The 19,738-nt window shown below is 37.9% G+C and overlaps 1 protein-coding gene across 7 annotated transcripts in view; it reads right to left on the bottom strand.

Annotated features, from left to right (window-relative positions):
* The window catches only part of chas (chascon), an 88,254-nt gene that overhangs the window by 15,587 nt on the left and 52,929 nt on the right, over nucleotides 1-19,738 (bottom strand). For all 7 annotated transcript variants that reach the window (XM_073978101.1, XM_073978100.1, XM_073978094.1 and 4 more), the window contains 2 exons: nucleotides 16,168-16,337; nucleotides 11,990-12,265 (listed from right to left, as the gene is read on the bottom strand). In XM_073978101.1, the coding sequence (XP_073834202.1) occupies nucleotides 11,990-12,265; nucleotides 16,168-16,337 (446 nt within the window). The remainder of the gene's footprint in view (nucleotides 1-11,989; nucleotides 12,266-16,167; nucleotides 16,338-19,738) is intronic.

The following is a 19,738-nucleotide window of genomic DNA, read 5'->3' as shown; positions in this document are numbered from 1 at the left end:
AGGGGGTTATATCTCCGAAACTATTTAACCTCTCCACTACCTCCGCCCCCTGCAGGCGGTATTGAGGTCGTAACGTACGCGGATGATTGTGCGATCTTGGCGTCGGGTACCTTTCCTGATGACATCTGTGACGGACTAAATTCCTATTTAACCGATCTTACCACCTTACCACTCTGTTCACCACATGGACTGCAGGGGTGAGCTCTGACTTGAATACCATAGTCGATGGCAACAGAATTTCAATTAACACCGACCCCAAGATTTGGGGGGTCATATTCCACATAATGTTCACGTCGTCCTCGCATGCCAAGGTCCTCAAGTCAATAGTCAGCAGCACTTGGGGTGCAGATAAAAAACCTTGATAGTTCGGTCTGTGGTAATCTATGCGAAGCCAGTTTGGTCCGCGAATGCAAGAGCAACCGACATGCCGACTTGAGAACTGCAACAGGGTACCTTCTCATGTCTTCTGTAGACCATCTACATGAGGAGACAAGGATTCTTCCAGTACATCAACATAATGATAAGCTGTCGTTGCAGTATTTGCTCGATTGTTACCGTGAGAGCCATCCTAATCACCATATGGTGGATATGACTTCCTCACCCAGGCATGTCAGGAGGGATCTTCAAGATATAGAAAGATGGGTCCTACGTTACAAGAGAGAACGCCTAGTTCAGCAAGCCTATCAAGCAGGTTTAAATGACATTTACACAGATGCAATCGCATACGCAACTATCGTGTGAATGCGCTGATCGGATAACGCCCCCCATCTATCGCAACTAAGGCATGTCAGCTGCCACGCAAATCAGAACAGTTTTGGCTCAACTACGCTCGGGATGGTACAGCCGTCTAAATTCCTATAGGGCAAGAATCGACGACACCGGCATGCGGCATAGTCCCGCTCGACCCACTGCACCTTTTCAACTGCACTGCTAAACCTACTCAACTACCTCCAGTAGCTTTATGCCTACAACCCATCGAAGCAGCCATATTTCTATAACTAGAGGTAGACCCAGAGCAGCAATACTTGATGAACACTATAACTTACGATTCGGCTATAACATATGGCCGAAACTTTCGCAAATCGTAAAATGTCTTCCAAACATCAGGGTCCAAGAAGGTCTATATCGTACAACACCTTCGAGTAGTTAAAAATGTTCGCTTAGGTACAGTATAAGGGCTGTCCTAAGTAAATCCTTTATTTATAATGTTTGTCGTAGACAAGTTCATTAAAAATCGCTGGAGGGCGCTATAAGCTCTTTGTAATTTATTCAGAAATTCGATAGGGAACTTCTTTCGGTTCCTGTCTCACAAAAGTTGCAAATTTTCGCTGTTGGAGGAATGTTTTAAACTTTTCATCGAAGGTTCTAATTTCTTCATGACATAATGATTGGTTGACACGATTGCAAAGGACTGACTGCCAAAATTAAATCATTATTTTGAAAAAAAGCAAACGGCATGACAAACATTGCATACCTCCCACTCTACAATAGCATTCGATGAGAAAAAAGAGGGCGAAAACTCAACTCTGGTGACCATTAGAAATGGCCAAATAGTTTGTTTGTGTTGTTGTTGCTATTGGCCAAGTGAAAATATCCATATAATCGGTAAATTTACGTTACGGGTTAATGAACGCTTCACTCTTATTCCCAAGAGACTCTAAGACTCGTTTGCCTTGGATCATGCTAAGCTCTCTAGCTCACCATTGAGCTGCCCCTCCAGTGATTGTTTGTGTGTGGGGACAGCATATTTGTCTCTGCATAGTAGCCGAGTGCCGTTTGTTGCCTTCTGCTGGGTTGACCTGTTGCTGTTGTTGTTGGTGCTGGTACATTGGTGGAACATTCGTTGGTTGGATTTTAATAAATCTTGTCCATAAAAAGACAACATTTTGCATGCAAAGCACAGACACCGAAATACGGAGAGACGGACAGACAGACAGACAAACTTTAAATTTTTTTTGTTCAATAGTTTTCGTTCGTTCATATCGATGGATGTTTGCTGTATGGAGTGGGTTGGGGGTTTGTTGTGTGTTGTGTATTTTCTTCCATGGTCTTGTAGATCATACAAACATTTGGCCAGTTTAAGAATTCTGTTTTCATGCACACACATACCCTCACTCACAGCAACACTACTTATATTACAAATGTACTAGACACGTACAACAAACCGAAAAAACCATAAGTTAGCCGAACATAGCAGCAACAATTTAATAGCAGGATTTTCTGCACACAATAAACGTCAATGCTGACGTTAGCTGAGCAGCAGCAGCAGCCTTTTTCAATTTCTTCAATTTGTTTATTTTTACCTTCTTTTCATCTTCTTCTGCTGCTGTTTCTTTTACTTGGTATTAAACAGGTTTTTGTGTTTATTAAACGCCTGTTTCACCTCAGGCTAAAAGCACTCACTAAACATCACCCATTACCCAACCAGCCACCGCAACTTAAATCTCCGCTTATATGGTTGTGGAACAAGATTTTTTCTTTTGCTTTAATTATTTAGGGCTGGTTGTTTGCTGCTGCAGCTGGTTCGGAACAGATATAGCCACCTTTAAAAAATCACTGAAACATTCTTAGCCCTGTATCGATCGAACACATTGAGTGATTCACTAAAAAAGCCAATTTTTTGGGCTGGCCATTGTTTGACCTTCAAATAATTTCCGTACATATTTCTTTATATGGCTTTGATCCAGCCAGCTGATTGTGTTGTGGCTTAGTGCGTTCATGTCTTACTGGCTGTGTATTGTAGGTTTGAAAGCAAAATGTGCTAAGGTGAATAAGTAACAAATGTGTTAGCCGCGGATACCTTCAGACGACAAAAACAATTTGTGCTCAAATGAGTTTGAAAGTAGGAGCTCCGAAGATTTTTTTTAAATATTAAAAAAATGATATCTATAAATATTTCTTCGAAACGGTGGAGAAATGTAGAATAACAATTTTGATAAAAAATTATCAATTCGCCGATAACTACAGAAACTGAAAGCAAATGAGATTGCGGATCGTTTGTGGTTGTTTGTGTGGTATGATAATGACATTTTGTAACTTTTAATTTTGAAAAATTTTACTTGTTTCACTAATTTTATAGGAAAAGAAAAAAGTATTTTATGGAGAAAAATTCTGCAAGGAAAATAATATACTATATATGTACACGTCGACTAACGACCACCTGCATATACAGATGGTTATGGCTTCTTATGACCTACTTACTTTCATTCTCAAAACAACTGAATAAATACCAGATTAGTATCGGAATAAAGCAGTGTTGGGGTTCATTATGTATTCCAGGCACACTTCAATTCGTCAGTGTTCTTATGGGAGCATAAGTATTTGCTCACATTTAGTACTAACAAATGGTGAATGAATGATTAATTTTTTACTGCCAATAAGTGTATAGGGGTTTTAAGTTCGACCAGATCGAGTTTTTTATGCATTCAATCGCAATACCTGAAATTAGTAGATACCGTTCTTAGGGTACCGTACAAGGCGTATTTAGAAGGTACTTCAATCAGTCCAGCTGATTGAATAAATTGATACTTTAAAATTGTAATTCGGTCTACAAAAACAACACATTTAACGGCATTTATTTTAATGTCGAAGCATAAAAGTGAAAAGTTTGCCAAAACAAGTAAAAAAGTATCAGTCGGTTTTGCCGTCAGAGATATACCCTCAGCCTGTGTGGATTGAAATAATTTGTACCAAAAAAAAAAAAAAAAACGTATGTATTTAGGGGGTTTTCAAAATTTTGGGCATATGAACCGACAAAAGTATGGATAGGATTAAAGCTCAAAAATTTGCGATACGATAGATGGGCTTCTTTATCACACTAACCTACGAAAAACATAATATCGATGTAAACATGGCCACTAGGAAAACCTTAGGTAAAAATGTCCAAAGGATCCTTGAACAGACCCTTACCCACACAAAAATGTTGAACATTTGTGTGGGTGGTACCACAAGGGGTCGACAGATAGGGCCCAAATTTGAACATTAACTAAGTTTCGGCAATATTTAGAGATCCAAAGTTTGGACTAAATCGGTTGCTACGTCTATGAGAAATCGCGCGTACCATTGTAGCAAATTTTTTCGAACTTTTGTGGGGAGGTACCGGAAAAAGTGGACCTATAAGCACCACCTTCGAATTTCATCTAATATTCGAAGAAATATTTTAATATCCAATGTGTGGACGAACGCAGTATTCGGTTCGAACTCTCCAGCCACTACATGTGGTGCCATAGGGGTTTTTACAACTTTCGGGCTGTTTTCTCAAGAGGTGTGGACTTGCCCCCGAAAAAAACTTTTACTGTCGTAATAGAGGCAGCGAATGCAAGTTGCTTTGACAAAAATCAAAGTGATTCGAGAGCAGGTCTTAAAGTGAATTTATCCAAAATTTTGTGTGGGAGGTACCCGAAGGCGTGGACAAATATAGTCCATATTCGAACCTGATCTATATCTGGTTGATATATTAGGATGAGTAAAGTATGGACCAAATTGGTCACTCCCATCAAGAGCTATAGTGCGCAAAAATTTTCCGAACATTTTTGAGCTTTTGTGGGGGAGGTACCGGAAGGAGTGAACCGATATAACCCAACTTCGAACTTAAACTAAGTTTGGACAAGATATTACGAAATCTAAATGTTGGACCGAATCGGTTAAGCCGCTCGAGAGTTATCGTGTGCACCAGCCAGACAGACGGACATGGCTCAATCAACTCCAAATTGTCTGAAACACATTTCGTCCAAACATACTTGGGGTCTAAAACCATTATTTCGATGAGGCACATTTTGCCCGTATGAAAGTGTATTTACCCTCGTAAGCATAAATGCTGAGGGTATAAAAATCACCGGAATTAGCGGGAAAACCACCAACTTGGCATCTTGGCATTTTTTCATTACAAGTGTAATTCGAATTTTTGCATTTGTAGTTTGAATTTTTCTACTTTCAAATCGATGTTTTTCATTTGTTATTTCATGTAATTACGAATGGAAAATTTCGAATTACAAATGAAATAATTCCAATTACATGAAAAAAAGAAATTATAAATGAAATTATTCGGAATTCTCATATTACAAGTGAAAATTTTCGAATTACAACTGAAATTATTCGAATTTCATGTGAAAATAGTGTAGTTTGTCGTGGCAGCTGACGCTCCTTAGCTGCGATAGGGGGGGATGTTGTACGAAGACCTCATTGGTTGGTGGTCGGAATTCTGCTACCATCGACCATGACATTCAACTAAGTGCTCATCTTTGCAGTCCATGTGGTGAACAGAGTGGCCGTAAATTTAGTGGCGGATATTTGCGTATTCCTCGCGTGGAAAAAGGTGGTAAGATCAGTAGGAAGGTAAGTAGGAGTTTAGCCTTTCATAAATGACATCGGGGAATGCAACTGATGCCAAGATAGTACAATCGTCGGCATATGTTATGATTTCAATGTGGTGGATTATAGGAGAGGTAGAGGTTAAATAGTTCCGGAGATATCACTCCACCTTGGAAAATTCCTTGTTTCACTCTTAGGGACTTTGACATGTTGCTCCCGAATTTCACGTACCACAGGCGTCAACACACATATAATTGATTATCCGAGGTTTTAAACTTGGGCGGAAGGTGGTAGGCTGATGTTCTCAAACATCGTAGAGTGTTTGACATTATTAAAGCTTTTGATAAGTCAAGCGCCACCATCACTGGATGAGTCCTCGACTAACATGTGGCATGCAGCGCTCTTGTCGTACTGTGTTCCTTACGGAACCCCTGTGATAATTGGCAACTGGATAGCTTTTTATAACGCTGGGAGAATTAGAGCTCCTCAAGGGTGTTTGCTACTTGCGACAAAAGCGAACTCGGACTGTACGATTCACCTTTGCTGTGGTGCGACTATCTAATACATTTTTTGAGTTTTTTGAGAATAGGTAAAATTAATATGCGTATAAATTCGGTAATTAACGATATTTTTCGGTAAGTTAGCGACAAAAAGAAAGTAGTCATAAAGTTCTACCGATAGCAACAGCGTTGTAAACTTTTATTTGAAATTTTCAGTCATAATTTTTATTAATTTAATTTTTTAATTTTATCGACATTTATCGGTAACTCAAAAAATGAATTGGAGAATTCCACTACAGGTATCTTTGCCTGGCTTTAGTATCGGGACCCTGTCCATTTTCCAGACTTCGAAAGTTGACAACTTTAGTTCATCCAGCTGTTTCAGCATTACCATTGGATTCTAGCAGGGTCCAACGCTTTGGATGATTTAGGGCTTCTGATGACACTCGCAACATCATCCATTGTAAATTGTGGTGGTTCATTCTCGGCAGGAAGATTTCTAATGCGACGTAGTACTCTTCTCCCTGTCACTTCTTTAGGTCAGTCAGCGTAACGTCTCCAAACGTGGTTGAGGGTCTATCTTTCTTATTTCCGGAGTTCGAGAGGGACTTCGCCGTTGCCCAAAATTCACTTGTTCCGGCCCAATGTAGCAACTCTTCAGACGATTTAACCTCTTCTTCCGTTATGCTCACCGACCTGTTAATTTCCAGTGTCAGTTCCCTGAATTTGGGGCCACTGGGGTTGGCACGACGAAGTTCATCACGGTCATTTGCTAATTCCGTCGCCTCTGCCGGAAAATCCGGCCTCACTTTGTGTATTCGACCAGCAGGTATATGGCGAGCGGCTGAAGGAGTGATGATGTCTCGAAACGTTCTTTTTGCTACCGGAACATCAGAAGGGCAGATCTCTGAAACGGTGATTCCCATGATTGGTGAATATACGACATTCAGGGGTGATAAAATAGAGCGGTCTGCTGATGGAGACAATTATGGGGAGATGGTCTGATCGAAGAGAAACGACGGGTTGCCAGGTGACGTCATTTGTTAGACCAGTGGACACGATGGTTATGTCTGGCGAATTGTGACACTCTCCGCTAATTCGGGTAGGGGCGTCCTCATTTACCCATACAGGGGTGTCCTCATTTACCCATACAGGGGTCGTTTCCGAGGACCGAATCCCACAACTCATGATGAGCGTTCAGCAACTCTACGTCGGCAGTTCCACACCTCACTGCTACCCTCATACATTACATGTACGGGAAAAGATAATCCCCCACCTCCACTTCTGGTGCAATCCATCCTCAGTACGTTGTAACTATAACAACGCTTCCGGTTCAATTATACTGTAATTATTTCTTGTGGATCTTAATAATTTGGCATCATTGTTTTCTTGAATAAGATCTTACTTCCTGAAATAAGGGTCCGAAAACTGTTGGTTGGTCAAGATTGGACCATTATGGTGGATTTTTACCATTATGGTCCAAACTTGACCAAGATCGAAGATAATAATTTTATACCCTACTCCATAAGATGGAGGCATATGAATTTTGTTACTCCGTTTGTAACAGATCAAAATATTCGCCAGAGAACCTATAAAGTACATATATTCTTGACCCGCATTAAATTCTTAGTCAATATACCGATGTCCACCTATCCGTCCGTCCACCGCGCAAGATACGATCGCAATATTTAAGAATCTAAAGAGCTTTATAATATGGTATAAAAGCTTATGTTACTCCTAGGATGTTTGGTAAAGAAAACGGGCTGTATCTGTCCTGCTGCCTCCTGAATGGTAACTTCCGATTTTTGGTATTTGTAAGGTTAATCGAAATGGCTAAAATTTGCGGCTATAAAACGATATGATATGCTGATATGGTCCCCATATAACGATATCACCCGATTTTCGTTATTTATAAGGTTTAAGCCGCATTATCCTACCGAAATCGCAAAAAGTTGGTATATAGTCTTTGTTGGGAATATAACATTATCGTGGAGAACGGTCAGTACAGGTTAACGTTCTGATATAGCCCCCATAGAATGGTACCTTCCGATTTTGGCAGGTTTTAAAGGTTTCCGTCTTATTATCCCACCGAAATGGCTGAAATTGGTATATAGTCGCCGTTGACATAAGGCGTTGGAAAAGGTCAACTCTTTCACAACAACATCGTGAAGTTTGTTGACTTGTTATACCCTCCATCATGGTACGGACCATATATTAAGTTTGTTTGTTCCGTTTGTAGCGCATTGAAATAATATAAATAACATATTCTTGATCAGGATAAAATTCTGAGTCGTTTGTTGCAATCACTCTAAAATCCACAATAATTGAGCTAGAACGCTATATTTTTGCACACGAGTAACTTTTTTCCATAGGCAGGTCAAGTTCAATGATGGGTTATTTCCGCCCCCGTTTTGGTATAGCCCCCATATAACCGTACCTACCGATATTCGGTATTTTGAATATTTAAACAACATGTTTTGACCGAATTTCCTGTAGCTTCACGTTTGAGGTTCCCAGTGGTCACAAAATTTTCCACCAAACATTGTTAACATAGGTCCATGTTTTGGTGTAGCCTCCAGTAACGGTGCTTCCCGATTTTCGATAACTCTGGGTACTTCCCGTATTATCTGTAATTTGACATTTGAGTTTCCCAGTGGTTACAACATCTATCCACCAAAAATTGTCAACATAGGTCCAAGTTTCGGTATGGCCCCCATATATGGGTACCTCCTCGTTCTAGGTATTTTGACAATCTACAATTCAATATTTGAAGTTTCCAGTGGTCACAAAACTTCTCCATTACAAATTGTCATCATAGGTCCATATTTTAGTATAGCCCCATATAAAGGTGCCGCCAGTTTGATGATATTTTCAGATACATTTTCTAACCTTATTTGGGCATTTGGGGTATCCGCGGTTCATGTATGTTCAGAAAATTTCATGGTGGAGGGTATACAAAAAGTTCTTATTTCAAAAGTTTTGGGTCCCAATAAAAGTTTTGAAGGATGCAACAAATTCGGCTAACATACAGTTAGCGGAATTTCATTGAATCTACTTCCAACCTTAGTCTCAACTAGATAGAAATCTACACCACAGACATCATGGACAAACCGTATCCATCAGACGATCAATACGTAATAGTACACGGTGCGCCTTAATTAACTTTAAATGAAACATGCTTCCACCTGGGAAGTTTTTGCGGATTCTGAAACTACAATGTTCATAGATGAGAAAGAACGAAAAACAAAAAAAAAAAATCGCCGGGTGGATTTTCAAATTTTTAGCTTTATTTTAGGTTTTCAGGATTTTGCTTGGAAACGGCAAGCCGTATCGAAATCGAACTAAGGAGAATGTTGTAGCAGTGAAAATACTCTACAACATCTTCTTTAGTCCCATTTTGATAGGACTTGCTGTTTCCATGCAAAATCCTGAAAACCTAAATAACCCTAAATATGTGAACTTTGACCGTGATTTATTTAAAAATTCATCCAGCGATTTTTTCTTGTTTTCATCTATGAACATTGCTGTTTCGGAATCCGCAAAATCGTTCCAGATGTAAGCGGTTTTCGGTTAAAGTTAATTAAGGCGCACCGTGCATGACATTGTTTTATAAGGAGGCTATACAGTCTGGGCATTGTCCCAATTTTAACTTCAATATCTCAAAAATGGTAAATCCTAGGAAAAAGTCATAAAGGTCAATCTTGTAGAGAATTTTCACTGCTACAACATTTTCTTTTGACCTATTACGATACGACTCGCGGTTTCCAAGCAAAATCGTGTAAACCTAAAAAACTCTAAAAATGTGAACTTTTACCGCGATTTATTTGAAAATCCCTTCGGCGATTTTTTCGTTTTTTGATTTTTCTCATCTATGGAAACTGTAGTATCAGAATCCGCAAAAACTTTCCGGGTGTAAGCACCTTTCATTTAAAGTTACTTAAGACGCACCGTGAATAATGTTATTGAAGGATTTTAAGTAGTTTAGAGGCGAATACAAAAACCTCGATTCGAACGATTTTTTGTAGTTTTTCTTCAAATCTGGAATTTATTGACCATATGTTGTTTGTTTTTTTCCTCTGTGAAATTAGAATCTTCAAACTTCCCTAATTGAAGACGTGCGATCTTGTAGAGAAATGTTGTTATTCCGGTGTTTATGACCTCGAATGAAAATAATTCAATTTACACATGAATGATAATATTTCTATATATAACTTCATATTTATATCAATTTAAACCGGTATATCGCAAATCTCTGTGTAATTTAAAACTCATGAAATATTTGAAGGGTATACGAGTGAATTTTGCTTTTTATTTCGTTGTTGTGCGGTCGGTGATCATTTTCCCAAACAAATTTTTATTAAAATATTACAAAATTCTGTTTTTGTTAGTTGAACCACTTTGCATTTTACACGACGCTTAAAAGTTACAAAAATACATGATTTACTTTTCCCTGTTTGTAAATTCTATTTCAAATTCAGTGGAGTGTGACCGAACACCTTGGTGTGTAGAGCCTATATGATTAAATCACTGGATGTCTACATTGTTGAAAAAATCCAATTCTTTGTTCTTTGGCAATTGACAACTTCTGTGCACAGACAGTCAGACAACATTGTTGTCTTTAATCCAATTTATTTTTTTGTTTGGAATTAATTTGTTGCTTACAAACGGTTTTTTATAGAAAGGCTTTGTTGTTGTTGCTGTTATTTTTTGTTGTTTGTTAATTCAAGAAGGTAAGTGGGCGGTAGGTGGTTTTGGCTGGCTAGCGCTTGTTGTGGCTGGCATTGCCTGCGGAAAACAAACGAAACGATTAAATGTCGGCTGTGTTGCTTTAAGGTTTGTTTCTTAAGTCTTTTGTTTTAACATTTAACGTTGCTGGCCATATTTCTCTCCTTTCTAGTTGCTGGATACTGCCTGCCAGCCAGCCTATGTTTCTGGTCTAAATGTCTGCTACTTGCTGTTGTTGCTGCTGCTGCTCTTTGTTAAATATTCTTCTTCTTTCATTTCATTGGCATGTTTGAAAGTGACTCTCAAACTCAAGCAGAAACACTCGCACAAACACACTCACACACACACACTTTAAACTACACAGCAGCATACATTAAACAAAAGAAGGTTTGTACATCACCACTGACTGTTGTGATCTGATCTAAGAGGCAACCAACAACTTCAACAACATCTTCACAAAGGTCAACGTTATGAAACGGGAGATGACTTGACTAGAATGTAATTTTTAATTGAAGTTTACTTTGCTGTTGTTGTTTTCTTTAAAACTTGAGCTTACTTGGGAGTGATTAATTTTTGGTAATTCGTTTTCTGGAAATTGGATTAGGCACACCGACACACACGCAGAATGGTTTATTTAAGGCAATCCATGATTCGATTTGTTGTTATTATGGATTAAATACTTCTTTTGAATATTTTATGTGGTTGTTGGTGTTTTTTTTCTTTTCTTTTGTATAACTTTTGCTTCTGTTTCTTTTGTTTTCTTTCTTGTGATATTTTTAATTAAAACAAACACTGTATCGATTAACAAACGAATCGAATTTATCGCTTGCCAATACACTAAGCTGGCAAGATAGCTGAGAAGAATATGTACGCGTACCGAACCCGTTGTCTGGTGTTTCTTTCGGTTTATTTCTATTTCGAAAACTATTTCTCCACAACGACGTCTTAATGGCTTGTACTCCACTCACAGACTGAGCATGGAGCCGATAAAAATATGTTGCCGCCTCGTTTGAATTCTGTATCTGGAACTGCTGCGGCCAGTGCTGCGCGCGACTGCAGACTGCGTTACTTCAGCTTCAGCTGGTTGTTGTGGTTTCTTGTTTTGCCGAAGTAGATTTTTGCCTTAGCTTACCGCAGAATCGGAATTCGAATCTATGTGCTGCAGCCAGCCAGTTTGGCAGTCAGTCGGTAGTGAACAACATTTAATAACACAACTTGTTGTTAGAGGCTTTTTATGATCGTTTAGAAGATAATTGCAGCAGCAGCAATCCAGAAATGGAACAGAGATCGAGAGGGAGAATGGGAGCACTTTCGGGGAGAACTATTTCTTTTTATTAGACTATCTTAAATTTGTGTGATGCACAATTGTTTCTCATCTTAGATTACAAACAATTAAGAATCCTAGCATAGACGACGATAGATGAAGAAGACATTAAGACCAAGAACCAACTTACCTCATCGCTAAAATCACCACGATGTTGTACATCTTCGACTTCTATGTAATTTTTTGTTTCTTCATGAGACACTACACGCTTGTCATTGATCTCTCTAACCAGACCATCAGCCGGTCTAGGTACCATAGATTTAACCAATGTCCCACCGCTACCCGCCAATTCAGCCAGTTCTCCATTTGATCCATCGTTACCAGGTGGTAGAGCACCTTTCGTTTTGCCATCTGCCCCACCACCACCACCATTTAGGCTGGTTACAGGCAGGCCCAAATCATGTTTCTGCAATGGTAATTGTTGTTTTTGTTATTGTAATTATTGTTATTGTATAAATATTATGTAAAGTATCGCTTGTGCTTGTACTTATTTATAACTTAACTTAGAGTGAAGACAGTTGTCGGCGATATAATATGACAGACAATTATACAAGTATGGACATTCTAAAGGTGTTATTATCACACTTTGAGATCTTTGAGTTAAATGTGGAGATTGGACTGGGATATACCAAATATGAAGAAAAATGTGTAGGAATAAATTTAGTTTTTGGGGGTCTGGGGTCCAAAGTCAGCTTCGGTCGTATAATACTGTTCCACAACATCCCAGAAGGGACAGTGGAAACTTCTCTCATATCAACGAGTGCATATTCGCTCTGTGAAATGGCACCTACTGTTTATCGCCGAGTTCGAAAGGCATGTCTTACGACACCGCTTGTAGAAATGTTATACATGACTGAAATACTCAGGAAATTTCGCCCAACATTAAATCTCAGGGATATTTTGCCGCCATTGAAAATTTGATGTTGTCTGTTCTGGGAACCGAAACCAGACTTTCTGAGTGTAAGGCGGGTGTGTACACCACTACACTACGGTCGTATATCGACAACGGGTGGTATTCACAAACAAATCTTCTGTCGGAACTTTTTTCAATTTTAGGCTAATTCCTAAAGTGTGCTATACCAACAAAAATCTGTAAAAAAAAACTACTGTTGCTATCGGTTGGACTAATCGACAACTTTATTTTGTTTGCCAACTTCAACAAATTTCGTTAATTACCGGTAAGCAAAAAATGAGTCAGAGAATCCCACTACTGATGTACTCCTGATGTAACGGTTGTCATGGTAGTATCGAGATAATAAATGGTAACTTTTTATACCCTCAGCCTTTAGGCTATGAAGGGTATATACACTTTCATACGGGCAAAATGTGCCTCATCGAAATAATGGTTTTAGACCCCAAGTATGTTTGGACGAAATGAGTTTCAGACAATTTGGAGTCGATTGAGCAATGTCCGTCCGTCTGTCTGTCTGCCTGTCTGGCTGGCTGGAGCGCACGATAACTCTCGAAGGGATGAACCGATTCGCTTCAAATTTTGGCTTTCGTAATATTTTGTCCAAACTTAGTTTAAGTTCGAAGATGAGCTATATCGGTCCACTCCTTCCGGTACCTCCCCCACAAAAGTTCGAAAATGTTCGGAAAATTTGTACGCACGATAACTCTTGAAGGGTGTAACCGATTTGGTCCATACTTTGCCCATCGTGGAGCGTGTACCAGACTTAGATCAGGTTTTAATATGGACTCAATCGGTCCACTCCGTCGGGTACCTCCCACACAAAATTTTGGAAAAGTTCAGTTTAGGAACATCTCTCGAATCGCTTTGATTTTTGCTTTAGCAACTTGTATTCACTGCCCTCCATGCGACGGTATAAGTTTCATCAGGGGCAAGTCCATACTTCCTGAGAAAATAGCCTGAAAGTTGCAAAAAACCCCTATGACACCGTGTGAGGAGGTTGGAGGGCAAAAAAACTCTCGAACAGGTCTGCCGATTCGGTCCAAAGTTTGGCCTTAGTAATATTTTGTCCAAACATAGTTTAAGTTCGATGAAAAGCCATATCGGTCCACTCCTTCAGGTACCTCCCTCACAAAAGTTCAAAAATGTTCGGAAAAATTGTGCGTACGATAACTCTTGAAGAGAGTGGCCGAATTGGTCCATACTTTACACATCCTAATATATCTACCAGATATAGATCAGGTTCAAATATGGACTATATTTGTCCACTCCAACCGGTACCTCCCACTCAAAATTTCGGATACATGTTCACTTTAAGACCTGCTTTCGAATAGCTTTGATTTTTGTTGAAGCAACTTGCATTGCTACCTCAATTGCGATGGTAAAAGTTGTTTCAGGGGCAAGTTCATACTTCTTGAGCAAACATCCCTGAAGTTCTAAAAAAACCCCTATGGTACCATATGTAGTGGCTGGAGATCCATTCTTTTTAGTATCTCCTCCGCAAAACTTTTGATATTAAATCCTAATCAACATTTTTGTCAGTTCAAAAGCCCAAAATTCTTAAAACTCCCTAAATACATGCGTTTTTTGGAAAAAAAAATTGTTTCAATATACACAGGCTGAGGGTATATCTCTGTCGGCAAAGCCGACTGATACTTTTTTACTTGTTTGTTATTAGATTCTCAAGAATTTCGTAGTTATTGGACGTATACAATAGCTATACCGTGGTTAAATTTATAGGATTGTCAGACCTTAACGATTATTATTTTCGAGTTTAAATTAAAATTTCCGGCAAGGTTATGAAATGTCTTCGTGACCTAAGCGAACTCAATAAAATTGCACCTTTGATCCGTCACGGGACACCCTAAAAGAAAACGCGTCTTCCTCGTTTATGGTCCACTGGATTTGTCATCACCATAACAGACGGTTTCTTCCTACGAACTCGAACTCGAAATAAGCTTTTCAACGTTTCAGCACCCTGTGGTGCTACAAATGACAATCTCCGAAGTGCATTTTTTCGCTAAATTTCCAACGCTTTCCCTTGAGCAATCCTTAATTCTTATATTTCTTTTGGATCATAATGGACCGGATGGTCTGTGAGTGGCGTAGTCACACTAGTGGCTACACATCCCCTAATCTAACCTTTCCTTGAGCATTCAGAAGACTTAAATTCATATGATCCTTTATCATTCAGTCTAATCTAATCCATTTAATCCTCATCCATGTCACATTGATATTCTCCACATAGGTAGATTATCCAAAAGATTTTTCGAAGTTATTGCAAAGATAGAATCGCCGAATGCTTATATTTGTAGCTTAGAAGAGTCAGGTCGAGTCTAGTGGACTTTATCTCGATGGGCTTTTAATGATGTTATCAGTTTGGAGTTCATCTTCATAGTTCGATTGAGTACTAAGCAATGATGGATACAAATTATCAGTGTTCCGCTGCCGGTCATATACGATAGGGTTTCTACTCATCCCACCTCTTTCTTGTTTAGCAGACGTACACGGCAGATATACAAGACCTTTGTTTACAGTCAGTTTGACCTGTGGGTCTTTCGAAGAATTTCTCTCTTTCTCTCTTTCATATGCTCGGATTAATACATTTGAGCAAGTAGTATCAGTGCCGTGTGGATTTTGATTTCACTGTGCAGCATTTTTAAGGTGATCTTGTGCAAACAATTCGAACTGAGGATTTTTTGAAAGTACAGACCCAAACGACAATGTCTCTATGCCGTTGTTTTCAGTACATTTTTCAACGACGATTTAATAAAAATGTCAAAAATGTAGTGAAATCCGAAATGCGAGAATAAACTGTTGGTGTGAACTGTGTTTGAAATACGTGTTGTAAAAGATATGATGCAAAATACCGCTGAAACAACATGAAGTAAGTATTTTAGAGTTTCACAATGTTCTAAAGAATTGTTGTGAACTTTATTTGGAAGATTTTTGCAATAGATTACTTTGTTCAACTCCTAATAGGTTAGCCGATACTGACCAGAATTTCAGCAATTATGTAAAATTTTCTATATTTTATAGATTTTGATGCCATAGATGCAGTTTTTCTTATGTGGTTTTTTCAAAAGATAAGTTCTAATAGTTTAGGGCTACAATATTGCTAAAGACAGCAAGGCCAAATTCCTATTCGTTTCTAAGATAAAGGCCTGATAAATGCAAAAAAGTATAGATTTAGCCTGGTTTAGATGAGGCCATAAAATCCGAACTGAATCTGACAGGTTGGAATGATCCATCCAAAAAAATATATGAGAGCTACCATAACTTATTTGTCATAATTAATTGGCAGGTTACTGTCTATTGTTTATATATGCTTTGTTGTATTTTTAGATTTATTTACATACTTAGTTGCATATATACACATACATATTTATTTGTCTTACCTCTGTTGTTTCAGTTTCTTGCTTATCCGTATCCTCTGTGGTATTTGTCGATACAATGGGACCAGAATCCTCAATAACTTTGCCATCTTCGAAACGTATTGAACGTTTGACATGGGTTTCAATTTGACGTGTTGTGGTAAGTTCGGTTTTTCGTTTTGTTATCCATTCTTCTGTAGCCATTAAGTTATTTTAAATAACGCACACACACGGTAAATGGAGAGTCGAAGAGCACAAAGAGGAAGAAAATAAAAACAAAAATAAATTCGGTGGATTAGCATTTTTTTGGGTGTAAGAAAATGGTTACAAAATTTACAACAGCCTAAAAGTATGCTAAGCTTAAAACTATTATAAATTCAAAAGTGATTGAATGCGAAGGGCATCAAAATGTAAAATAAAGAGTTAACATTAAACAAATTCGGGCATACATACATACATTGTGTATGTTTGTAAGTTTTTCATTTTTGATATTGAAAGTATTTGGCTGGCCCATATCAACGACTCTATTTTATATGGTACGTGTGTATGTTTGTTTATATTTTTTGCACTTTTAATTTTAAAACTTCAATACAAGCTTGTTGCTTAAATAAAATATATGGCTGCGATACGTTTTGCATCGATGATTTTATTTGATGTTTCATAATACCACTCACTCTCTACCTCTGACAGGTTGGTAGTGAGCGACTGACTGACTGGCGGCTGATTGCTGTCAGCACTTTTTTTCACGTTTTTGTAGAACAATACCAAAGTATGTGCTGCTGTGAAAGAATTCACCTTAATATGAGCTAATTAATGATGATTCAATATCTTCTGTGCTTGCCTTCGGTGTTTTGCGAAGTAAATGTGTCTTGTTTTTCCGGTCCTAACGGTTTCTGTTATCAATACTAATGATGTATGTGTGGCAAACTTCAAAACGATGACGACGACGACGTCGACGAATACAGATCTCGTCAGAGTTTAACAGCTAATGCATGTTTTAATGAAATCTACTTAAATGAGTTAGCAAAAAAAAAAAAAAAAACTTGCATACCTACGTTTTAAGCAGATACACACATACGTGCATGCATAAATAGATACTAAACAGAAGAGAAACAAAAATGCAAATTTAGTTGTTGTTAGAAAGAAACACAAAGTAATCTAACACAATTTTGCACTTGCAACACCAAAACTAAGTACAGTGTTTTAAAAGTAACACTCAGTTTCAATACAGATGCAACATTTACAAATTTTACTAGGAATTGTTTTACATTGAAGAAAAAGTTTTCGCCAATGAACAAACTCCTTATGGGTAAATTTTTAAAACTATAAGCTTCAAATTAACGAAAGAGATCATAAGTCAAGGAACAATCCTTCCAAAGTCTTGTATTTTTCATCTACGACCACAGTGCGTATAGCTTCGTTTTTCATACGTAGAAACTTCAAACTTGTGTGTGCCATGCCCCCTTCATTCTTCCCCTCCCTTATGCATTTGGCAGTTTGACTGAAATTGTATGGGTGTATTGTGGATGTGTTTTGGTTTTCTATGAGGGTATAATTATTATTATTCCTAGTTGTCAGTCTGTCTGTCTGCCCATTGTTATCAGCAAACTCTTCGTTACTTCGGCTAGTGTTTCAACAAAATTTACCGTAATTTGCATCGTATTGTTGCAATTGCACTGGACCATTAAAGGTCGTTTAGTTATTACGAGAGAATTGTTGTATTACATGTTACGTCCAGTTTGCATGTTTTTTTTGTTGTTTTTGCTGTTCAACGCATAGGCAGTGCGCATCACTTCTACGATTTTTTGTTGTTGCTATTCATAATCAGGAACAACGACAAAGACCATCATCATCTAAACGTTTGCAATATTTTAAAGTTTGAGCGACAAGTTTTTTGAAAATTGTTGTCAGTTCGGTACTGTACAGTTGTTTTCATTCAAGCATTTAACATATTAACATGCATTTAAAAAACACACCAAAGAAGAACATCAACATGCTGTTGTGTAATTCTAGTAAAATCAGTCAGAGATCAATTTTCGTAATATTCACTGAAGCGCATCATAATTTACTAATGCGGAAATTCATTGTGCAGAATTTAAAGGTTTTATGTTTATTGTTCTTTTTACTTTTCGGTTTCAGATGAAAAATTATACATAGTTTACAAAGGATGTTGAATTGGCACACCACGTTCGCCTCTATTTGCCTTTACATCAGTACTTTGTGATTATAAAATCCTGAAAATTGGTGCCAATAATTCTTATAAATTCTTAAAAATACTGAAAATTTAAAAAATATATTTGGTGTTTTTTTGGGAAAGCCGAAAAGTGAGCATCATTCTCATTAACATTCGATGCTTAAAGAGTTCGGTTTTCACTAGAAAATTATTATTTCAAAAACTGAAAAGCCAATTGATAATTCCCTTCGCCGGGATGAAAACATGATATTGGTAGCGATCAGTAAATTTTGCAGGGTCTAACAGCCCGTTTTATTAACATTACTCTCTGTAATAGAGAGTAATGCCGAAGTTAAGCCAATGGGGGAATACTCCAGACTTAAAGCAATCATATGATTCAATCTCCAACATAACAAACAAAAATATGTAGTTTGCAATTTCATCTATCGACAGCCAATATTCCTTAAAAGTTTATTGCTGTTTCTTCGTGAACCAAGTGCTTAGATGTTCCCATATTGTCAGCAATGACTTTTTTAATTACTTTTCAATTAAACAATATATTTGTGGCCAAAAATCAATTACATGGACTCAAAAATCACACAATTCAGAAAAAAACAAGTAAAAAAGTAATAGTCGGCTTAGCCGACAGAGATATGCCCTCAGCCTGTTTAATTTGAAACACTTTATTCCCAAAAATAGTATTTAAGGGGTTTTTAAAATATTGGGAGGTTCATACGCACAAAAATGTGGATTCGGATTTAAGTTCAAAAGGATTGCGGAGGAGTACTTAAAAGAATGGACCGACATAGTACATTATGGAAGTGGATCTTATTTTGGGAGTCATATATTTTCATATATTTACGATGACCCACTGAAATGATTAGTGGGCGCGATCACTAGTCATTTCAGTGGGCCATCGTATAACTTTTAAGCCAGTACGACATGAAGCATGGACTTGTCCACGGAAAACATAATGTTGCTGTAAACAGAACCACAACGAACAGCATCGGTATACATTTCCAAACGGTCTTCGAACAGACCCTAAACTGCACTTAGACACAAATATTGAACTTTTGTGGGGGAGGTACACTAAGGAGAGGACCGATATGGGCCATTGTAGAAAAAACCTTTGCCTTCGACTGCCACAAAAACAACATTCAATACGCCTGAAGATCGGCTTAACCACCCGTGAAAAGTAGCATGATAGTTGAATGCGTGGCACTTCTGTAGACTCCTAATTTTTCAATGTATATAATAGGTCTAATAAGCTCAACTCGAAAGATAATTAATTAAATATCACTATAAATGACCTTCGCCTTAATAAGGCAAAAATAAAAAAAATAATAAAAACATTTTAGACAAAATATTAGGATATTCAAATTGGTTGTTTCGTTCAAGAGATATCGTGCATGCCATTTTAGT

Source organism: Musca autumnalis, unplaced genomic scaffold (assembly GCF_047663935.1).
Source record: "Musca autumnalis isolate F117 unplaced genomic scaffold, ASM4766393v1 scaffold_3, whole genome shotgun sequence".
NCBI classification, from domain to species: Eukaryota; Metazoa; Arthropoda; class Insecta; order Diptera; family Muscidae; genus Musca; species Musca autumnalis.
The sequence above is the reverse complement of the archived record's forward strand: the minus strand, read 5'-3'. Positions and strand labels throughout refer to the sequence as shown.